The sequence below is a fragment of the Pseudophryne corroboree genome, chromosome 3 (assembly GCF_028390025.1).
Source record: "Pseudophryne corroboree isolate aPseCor3 chromosome 3, aPseCor3.hap2, whole genome shotgun sequence".
In the NCBI taxonomy this organism is placed as follows: Eukaryota; Metazoa; Chordata; class Amphibia; order Anura; family Myobatrachidae; genus Pseudophryne; species Pseudophryne corroboree.
The window spans coordinates 79,112,886-79,123,006 of NC_086446.1; the positions used below are offsets into that span (position 1 = coordinate 79,112,886).

The 10,121-nt window shown below is 48.7% G+C and overlaps 1 protein-coding gene across 4 annotated transcripts in view; it reads right to left on the reverse strand.

Moving 5' to 3' along the window:
- The window catches only part of LOC135054805 (NACHT, LRR and PYD domains-containing protein 12-like), a 211,884-nt gene that overhangs the window by 137,268 nt on the left and 64,495 nt on the right, over nucleotides 1-10,121 (reverse strand). For 3 of the 4 annotated variants that reach the window (XM_063958158.1, XM_063958161.1, XM_063958159.1), the window contains exon 3: nucleotides 9,829-9,867. The exons of the other annotated variant lie outside the window; for it this stretch is intronic. In XM_063958158.1, coding sequence (XP_063814228.1) covers nucleotides 9,829-9,867 — 39 coding nt within the window. The remainder of the gene's footprint in view (nucleotides 1-9,828; nucleotides 9,868-10,121) is intronic. 4 annotated transcript variants of the gene reach the window in all.

Consider the following 10,121-nt stretch of genomic DNA (forward strand, 5'->3'; position numbering starts at 1 on the left):
GTGCAGAAAATGCAATCGCCTCTGCCTGACAATCAGGGAGAGACGGAGCGTTGCGGGGGTGGTGGCAGCCCAATGGGGGCATGTCGGGGGTGTGATCACGGTGGCTGCGTGACGTCACACGCAGCCGCCGTGATCAAGAACGTGGCGGCGGGACTTCTGTGGGCGCCAACAGGAGCCATTCTCTATTTCTGCTAGCAAGCAGAAACTGCGATATGATCGCAATTTCTGCTTGTTGAAGAAGGGGGGAGTCGGTCAGCATGCTAGGTGGCCTTGCCCAGCGATGGATGGCCCCCAGCATGCTAGGAAAAGGATAGTAAATTCTGCTACTTGCAACGTCCTGCATCTGTCTCCAACATACAGTTCCAGCTCTGCTCCGCATTCCACAATCTGCCAGCACACTTCACCATCTTCCCGCCAGCCACTCCTTCTCCCAGCAGCCTCTGTCCAATCAGCTCTCTCTCCTCAGGCCACGTGTCTAAACCCAGAGCTGCAGTTAACTCCTCCTGCCCCAGCATTTCTCCTGCTGCAGAGCTGCAATAAACGTTCTTAATTGGCACACACCAAGTACCAGGGTGCCACACTCCTCCCTGCTAAAACATGTGTTTCCTCACGCAACTTGAGTCTTTCCCTAACTAGTCCTAAACAAACAAATCTTGGCAATTTGAATTCCTTTTTGACTCACCCTGATTTACACCTGACAGTGGTTTTAAAAATTCACAAGTCTAACTTTGCAAAACATAACATGTTTGTAACACTTTTAAACAACACAATTTACTCTTGTCAAATAACCTTGGTGCATTTACTTCTTCTGCCTTCTTAACGATATCTCAGAGGTAGTATTTCTTTGATACTTCTTTCTGATCTTCGAACAGAGGGATCAATTACATTCTCTTTTTACACCATTGGTTCTACATTTTCTGGCAACTCTTGTATTGGTTCTGGTTCTGGTTGTGGTACATGGGCTGGTTCTATTGGATCAGGAAATCCCACTGGTAGTAGGGGCCAGCAAATTTTACACAACTGGTCCATGGGGTCGATAGAAATTACTCTTGTCTGCCGTATGTTCAACTGCGGGATCATCACTTCTAAACTCAAAACTTTTACTGGACCTGGGCGTCAAATTTGTCAGGTGCCCTTCTTCCATTTCTCGGTGGTGGTTCCCACCATTCACAAATGGGTTTCTTATGATCTGGCCTTCATGGAGGCGGTTCTTCTCCTTGAGTTGGCCAATTTCTCAAGACATCTCAGTAAGACGTGATGTCAACTCATCCACTTTGGTAGTCAAGGCACCAAGTGGATTACCTGTAACTTTCTGTGAACCCTGCACCTTGATCTCTTATGAAATTAACTTCTCCTTAAAGCCTAGTATTTCCAGAAAAGGCATCACTTGCTCTTGTTATGATCCAATAACTTGAATAGCAGCTTCTTTAAAGCTCAGGAAATTTTCTTGAGGCAGCAACTTCAGCTGTGCTTTGACTGTCTCTGTATTTGTTCCTTCTATAAACTGCATCACCAGAGTTTCCTCTTCATTTCTCACTTCCTGTGCATCCATGGCTCTAATAGCTCGTATGGCCTCTTGTGCAACCCCAATTCATAGTCTTTCAAAGTTTCTCCTGGTAACTGTTTTCTCAGGTAGAACTTACTCATAAATTCTGGAATGTTCTAAAGCTCAAATATCTTTGCTAGATGCTGCAAAACTTGTTCTGCTGTTTCCTTCCTAGGCCCATGATGCAATTTCTCGCAGAGCTGACCCTTTTAGTAGCCCTGTCAGGATTTCCACTATTGAGCAGCTGTCAAGGCATACAAATGAAGCATGGATCACATATTCTTTCTAAATTCTTGAAGGGTACAATGGCCCTCATTCCGAGTCGTTCGCTCTGCAAATTTCTTAGCATCGCAGTGAATTTCCGCTTAGTGCGCATGCGCAATATTCGCACTGCGACTGCGCCAAGTAAATTTGCTATGAAGAAAGTATTTTTACTCACGGCTTTTTCTTCGCTCCGGCGATCGTAGTGTGATTGACAGGAAATGGGTGTTACTGGGCGGAAACAGGCCGTTTTATGGGCGTGTGGGAAAAAACGCTACCGTTTCAGGCCACTTGACTGGACCTAAGGCTGCAGTTAACTCCACCTGTCCCAGCATTTCTCCTGCTGCTGTGGAGCTGCTGCAAATGTTCTTAAAGGGACACACACACATGCCAAGTTCCAGGGTGCCACACAAACTCTCAGAACATTAAGGTTCTTCCCAAGTAAGGACTTTGCATTAGCAATCTGCCATTTCAGTATGAAGGTGTATGCAAGGAGTAATGATTATTTACAGTATATGTACTGTAAGGTGGCACAGAAAGTTATGCATTCGTTGGTCTAGGATCAGGTAAACAGTAACATCTTAACTGTTGGGGAGACTAAATGTCCCAGCATTCCCTGCCAATCAGAAGCCATTATTCTCTTTGGCAATCTGTAGCGCCTCAGCAGGATAAGATCCAACATGTCTTGTCAGTGACTGTCAGGTGATGTTGGGACTTTTAGTTCCACTAGAGCCCAAGAGGTGCCTAATACTGCATGAAATGGGATATACCACACATTATTACACTGTGCTTATAAAGGGTTCATGGTAAACCTTTGCAAGTACAGTAATTGATTTACTGAGCAATAGGTCCGCACATAGGGGCTAATTCAGACTTGATCGCTGCTGTGCGTGTTCACAGAGCAGCGATCATGCCTTAAGTGTGAATGCATCGGCGCCGCAGTGCGCCGGCGCATGGCAGACAGCCAACGGCTGTCTTAGCCCTGCGATGGCCTCTGCCTGATTGACAGGCAGAGGCGGTCACTGGGCGGGAGGGGGCAGGCCGGCGCCATTTGGCCGCCATTTAGGGGGCACGGACTGGGAAACGCAGGCATGCCCAGACCATTGGTAGGACGGTCCATGGCGGCTGCGTGACGTCACACGCAGCTGCTGCAACCCGGGCAGCGACAAGTAGCTCCCTGCCAGCGCGCAGGAGCTGCGCTGGCCGGGAGCTACTCCTACAGTACAAAAGATCGCCGCTGTGCGATGTTTTTGTACCTGTATGATAGGGTAGGGCCTGACACACAGGAAGGACTAGCCCTGTGCTGGGCGTCCCCCCACATGTCAGGGAAGCTGATCGTAGTCTAAATCACCCCCCTAGCACATGCATAAACCAACCTGCTTTTGCTTTGTAAATGAATGTCACTTTTAAAAATATAAGCAACCTCATATGAATTCCCGCACCTCTGGTAGCTCAGACCCCTATTACATACTTGCCTACTCTCCCGGAATGGCCGGGAGGCTCCCGAAAATCGGGTGACCCTCCCGGCCCCCCGGAAGAGCAGGCAGATCTCCCAATTTCAGGGGTCCTCCCTGCCCGGCCGCCCACTTAGCGAGTAAAGTGGGCGGTCCGGGCAGGAGATGACGCGATTCTTGTTGAATTGCGTCATCATAGCCACGCCCTCTGCTGTATAATGCCGGTAATAGCGGCATTACACAGCAGGGGGGCGTGGCTTATATGACGCAATGCCACAGCCACGCCCCCACCCCGCCTCCCCCACGCCCCGTCTCTGGCCCACCCCCCTCTGGACGTAACCTCACTGCCCGCCCCCCTGCTGAGCCGACCTGGCTGCTCTCTCCCAGAGAGAGCAGCCTAGAAGACGGCAAGTATGATTTACCCCACAGACAGTCAATAAACATATACTATAGATACAGCTATTCTTCTTCATTTATTTAAAGAGAAAATGCCACTGTTATGCACACCAGTGCCTGCAGGAAAGTACTGGTGTCAGAACTGTTATGCACTCCAGTGTCTGCAGGAATGTACTGGTGTTTGAACTGTTATGCAAAACAGATGGACTCACAGACAAACTGGGGGATATGACATAACGTACACAGAAGGTGATAGGGTAACAAAATACACACAAAGTGAACAGAGAAGCCCAGAGGCTAAGGAACTGGGTATCTCCCTTGTATTAGAACTGCTCAGATGGAAAAGCAAGATGTTGTGTTTTAATACGTAGAGAACCCGAAATGCTGTTGCTAAGGGCAACAGCAAAACCCTAAAGGGTTACCAACGGGTGTGGCAGTAAACTCCTTGGTCAGAGATGGAATGATAGACACAAGGAGAATCTCCACAATCCTAATTCTCACTTGCAGTGCACAGGTTTTAGCTTACTGCCACTAAACTGACCCCTGACACCTAGCACAGTGAGACAGGATTAGACAGGCAAGTCTTAGAATACAGCCGCAAACTTGCTAAGTTCACAGAGTAGTAACAGAACCCCAGCAAGCTAAACGACTGACTCCAGTCTTACTGCTAGGTCTGGATTGGCAGAGTGTAATACCAAATCCCCAGGCCTATTTGCAGTAAGCAACAAACAAATACAAAGCTACACAGTACTGGCTAACTTTCATGAACTGACTAACCAACAAAGATTCAGCAGCATCTGCTTACCCTGAAAAGAGGCCTTATAAAGCAGGTGCTGTCCACGCCCCACTCAGACCTCACAGACTGTGAGCACAAAAACCAGCACCGGATCCCCTGCCGTGCACAGAGCCTATAACCACTGCACAGCAAAAGACCCGAACCGGAGTATCAGTTGCACTCAGGTTACTCCACTAGCACTTGTCTCCCGGTTGCCATGACGACGTGGCAGCACAGGGCAGGAGACCCTAACAGTACCCCCCCTCTGACGAGGGGTCAAAGAACCCCTACCACCGGGTTTATCGGGGAACTGCGAGAAGAAAGAGCGTATCAGTCTGGGGGCATGAAGATCACAACTGCGCACCCACGACCGCTCCTCCGGGCCATACCCCTTCCAGTGCACCAAAAATGACAGCCGACCCCGAACCACCTTGGAGTCAAGAATCCTTTCAACAACAAACTCCCTCTGGCCACGTATCAGAAGAGGGGAAGGTCTTCCACTGGAAGAAGGATTACTAATCGCCCGTTTTAAAAGGGAACAATGAAATGTTTTATTGATACCCAAAGAACGGGGCAGATCTAACTGAAATGCCACCGGATTGATAACCCTGGTGATCTTATAAGGGCCGATGAACCGGGGCCCTAACTTATGAGATGGCTGTCTCAACTTCAAATTCTTGGTAGACAACCAGACGAAGTCTCCTAATTTGAAGCTGCAGGGTCTTTTCCGCTTATCAAAAATCCTTTTGGTCACTAATGACACAGACACAAGGGCTTTCTTCACTTTCCGCCAAATACCTCTAAGGACCGAAACCACAGAGGAACCACCAGGCGTGGAGTCCAGGGGGTCAAAAGAATTGGCCTTAGGATGATGCCCATACACACAAAGGAAGGGAGAGATCCCTGTAGCAGAGTGAGCCGCGTTGTTATAGGCAAACTCCGCCATGGACAGATGAGCAACCCAGTCAGTCTGACACTTGGAGACATAACACCTGAGGAACTGCTCCAAGGACTGGTTCACCCTTTCAGTCTGCCCATTAGACTGCGGATGGTAGCCTGACGACAAGCTGACAGAAATCTGGAGATCGGAACAAAATGCCCTCCAGAATTTGGCCACAAACTGGGATCCGCGGTCAGAGACCACATCAAGTGGCAACCCATGGAGACGCACAACATGCAGCATAAATAATTCAGACAGGCGTCTGGCTGATGGCAGCCCAACCAGTGGAACGAAGTGCGCCATCTTCGAAAACCTGTCAACGACAACCCAGATGGCTGTCATCCCCGAGGATTTGGGCAAGTCCACCACAAAATCCATTGAAATGTGGGTCCATGGCTTAGATGGGATAGAGAGTGGATGTAATGGGCCAACAGGAACCCCTCTAGGAGTCTTATTTCGGGCACAGATGTCACATGCCCGAACCCACTGATCCACATCCTTAGCCACCGAGGGCCACCACACCGCCCTAGATAGCAACTCCCGAGTTCTGGCAATACCCGGGTGACCTGCCGACTTCTTGGCATGGAATTCCAGGAACACTCGCTGTCTTAACCTAGGAGGCACAAACAAAAGACCTACCGGAAGGTCTGGAGGAGCCTGCTCCTGTGCTCTAAGGACTAATGATAAGAGGTCCTGGGTAATGCCCACTTTAATACATGATGGGGAAACAATGGGCAACGGCTCCTCGGTGGTCTCCTGGATTGGAGCAAAACTCCGCGAGAGCGCATCAGCCTTGATGTTTTTTGACCCAGGGCGATATGTTATCAAAAAATTAAAGCGAGCAAAAAACAAAGCCCATCGTGCCTGCCTGGCATTGAGACGCTTCGCTGACTCTAAATATGCCAGATTCTTATGGTCAGTGCGAATTGAGACCACAAACTTAGCCCCCTCAAGCCAGTGTCTCCACTCCTCGAGTGCATCCTTAATAGCCAACAATTCCCGGTTACCCACGTCATAATTCATTTCGGCAGGCGAAAATTTACGGGAAAAGTAAGCACAGGGATGAAGGCGATTATCAGACACTCCCATCTGAGAAAGCACTGCCCCAATACCCATCTCAGAGGCATCCACCTCCACCACAAAAGGACGCTCTGGATCTGGGTGTCGCAGCACCTTGGCCGAAACAAATGCCCTTTTGAGACGGGCAAAAGCCGCTTTAGCCTCACAAGACCAGTGAGCAACATCCGCCCCTTTCTTAGTGAGTGCCACCAAGGGCGCCACTATAGACGAAAATCCAGCGATAAATCGTCTATAAAAATTCGCAAAGCCCAGGAAACGCTGAAGCGCCTTCAAACTAGTGGGCTGCACCCAATCCAGGACTGCCTGTACCTTGGAACCCTCCATTTGGAAACCTTCTGGGGAGATAATATATCCTAGAAATGCGATTTGCTGAACTTCAAATTCGCACTTCTCCAGCTTCGCCCCAAGCCGGTGGTCTCTGAGTTTCTGGAGGACTAAGCGTACATGCTTCTGATGTTCCTCCAGGGAATGGGAGAAGATTAGGATGTCATCTAAGTATACAACTAAGAATCTATCCAAATATTCCCTGAGCACATCATTCATGAAATCCTGGAAGACTGCCGGGGCATTACAGAGCCCAAAAGGCATCACCAAATATTCATAATGCCCTGAGTGGGTATTAAAGGCAGTCTTCCATTCATCCCCCTCTCTTATTCGGATTAGATTGTACGCACCGCGTAGGTCAATCTTAGAAAAAATGGTGGCAGTACGAAACTGGTCAAACAAGACCGAAATGAGAGGCAGTGGGTATGAGTTTTTAATCGTGATACGGTTCAATTCCCTGAAGTCGATGCAGGGTCGCAACGAACCGTCCTTTTTACCCACGAAGAAGAACCCCGACCCAACTGGAGACTGTGAAGGTCTGATAAATCCCTTAGCCAAGTTCTCCTGAATGTACTCTGCCATAGCCTGAGTCTCAGGACGTGACAGGGAGTACAACCTGCTCTTGGGAAGCTTAGCATTTGGCAACAAATCAATGGCACAGTCATAGGGGCGATGGGGAGGTAGTACCTCTGCAACTTTTTTGGAGAACACGTCCGCAAAATCTGCATAACACCCTGGCAATCCTGGCAAACTTAGCTGCGAGAGCCTGACTGGAAGGCTCAAGCAACTCCTGAAACAATCAGTACCCCAACTAAGAATCTCCCCAGAGACCCAGTCAAATTGAGGATTGTGGGCCCTTAACCAGGGTAACCCCAACACCAATGGGGCAAAAGTACAGACAGTCACATAAAAGGACAATTTTTCAGAGTGTGTGGCTCCAATAAACAAAGAAATCTGGCTAGTGCAAGAGGTAATTTTACCTTGGGATAATGGTTCCCCGTTTAACCCACAAATCTCAATTTCCGATGCCAAGGGTACTAAGGGAACAGAGTGTTTCAGGGCGAATTGGCGGTCCATAAAAACCCCGTCGGCCCCACTGTCCACAAAGGCCTCAGTCTTGACAGTTTGACCGAGGATCTTCAAGGTCACCGGAATGATAAAAGTCTTCTTGGGAAATTCTGACTTCTGGCCTGACAGGATATTTCCCATTACCCTCAGGCCCTGAAGTTTTCCGGCTTTTCTGGGCATGATACTACCACATGACCTTTATTCCCACAGTACAAACACAACCCCTGCTGTCTCCTCCGCGTCTTCTCACGCGAGGAGAGGCGGGTAGCCCCAATCTGCATAGGCTCCTCAGAAAATTCCTCAGAGTCTGAGGTTCCCTTGGGAAGGAAGGAAATCTCAGTCTCCCTTTCAAGCCTACGCTCTCTCAGCCGTCTATCCACCCGGATGGATAACTGCATGAGCTGATCCAAGCTATCAGGCAAGGGATATTGTACCAGTTGGTCCTTTATCTGGTTAGAAAGACCTCTTCGGTACTGGTGTCTCAGGGCTGGGTCATTCCACTGGGTATCATGGGCCAACCTCCGAAACTCCGTACAGTAAACCTCAACTGGCCTTCGCCCTTGCTTAAGGATCGAAATCTGAGCCTCGGCTGAGGCCGTCTTGTCAGGGTCATCATACAACATGCCCAGTGCCGTAAAAAAAGCATCAACACTTTTAAGCGACGGACAGTCAGGCTGCAACCCATATGCCCAGACCTGTGGGTCTCCTTGTAGCAAGGAAATCACTATGCCCACCCGCTGAATCTCCGACCCAGAAGACTGAGGCCTAAGCCGGAAGTATAGCTTGCAGCTCTCCTTGAAACAAAAGAACTGCGAGCGATCTCCAGAAAAACGATCCGGGAGATTTACTTTCGGCTCCTTAACCCCTGCAGGTGCTGCTGCTGCGGGAGCTCCGCCAGCAGCCTGGGAGGTGTGCATTTTAATGGACAAATCATTAAATTGTCGAGTCAGGACCTGCACCTGATCGACCACCTGTTGCAACGTATTTTGAGGGGTATGCTCCATATTCCCACAAAATTTCAACAGGAGTATTAGGCTGCTGAATATGTTATGCACACCAGTGCCTGCAGGAAAGTACTGGTGTCAGAACTGTTATGCACTCCAGTGTCTGCAGGAATGTACTGGTGTTTGAACTGTTATGCAAAACAGATGGACTCACAGACAAACTGGGGGATATGACATAACGTACACAGAAGGTGATAGGGTAACAAAATACACACAAAGTGAACAGAGAAGCCCAGAGGCTAAGGAACTGGGTATCTCCCTTGTATTAGAACTGCTCAGATGGAAAAGCAAGATGTTGTGTTTTAATACGTAGAGAACCCGAAATGCTGTTGCTAAGGGCAACAGCAAAACCCTAAAGGGTTACCAACGGGTGTGGCAGTAAACTCCTTGGTCTGAGATGGAATGATAGACACAAGGAGAATCTCCACAATCCTAATTCTCACTTGCAGTGCACAGGTTTTAGCTTACTGCCACTAAACTGACCCCTGACACCTAGCACAGTGAGACAGGATTAGACAGGCAAGTCTTAGAATACAGCCGCAAACTTGCTAAGTTCACAGAGTAGTAACAGAACCCCAGCAAGCTAAACGACTGAATCCAGTCTTACTGCTAGGTCTGGATTGGCAGAGTGTAATACCAAATCCCCAGGCCTATTTGCAGTAAGCAACAAACAAATACAAAGCTACACAGTACTGGCTAACTTTCATGAACTGACTAACCAACAAAGATTCAGCAGCATCTGCTTACCCTGAAAAGAGGCCTTATAAAGCAGGTGCTGTCCACGCCCCACTCAGACCTCACAGACTGTGAGCACAAAAACCAGCACCGGATCCCCTGCCGTGCACAGAGCCTATAACCACTGCACAGCAAAAGACCCGAACCGGAGTATCAGTTGCGCTCAGGTTACTCCACTAGCACTTGTCTCCCGGTTGCCATGACGACGTGGCAGCACAGGGCAGGAGACCCTAACAGCCACTAACCTTCAAGTGCTGCATCTGAAGACGTCTTCTGTAATGTCACTGAGAGATAAAAGCATAAAGAGAAGAATTATGGGAGGCAACATTGCCCCGGTGTAAGTAATAATATTAGAAGTCACTGAGGAGTATAAAGACCAGATACAAGGACCAGGGCAGCAGGTGATCATTATTATACAGAACACTGAGGTGATACATAATATCCTTCTACATTACATTAGCACTATAGGTAATCCTTATATATAGTACAGTGATGTCATCACTAGTTGCCATTTATGGATGTGATCACTCACTTATAC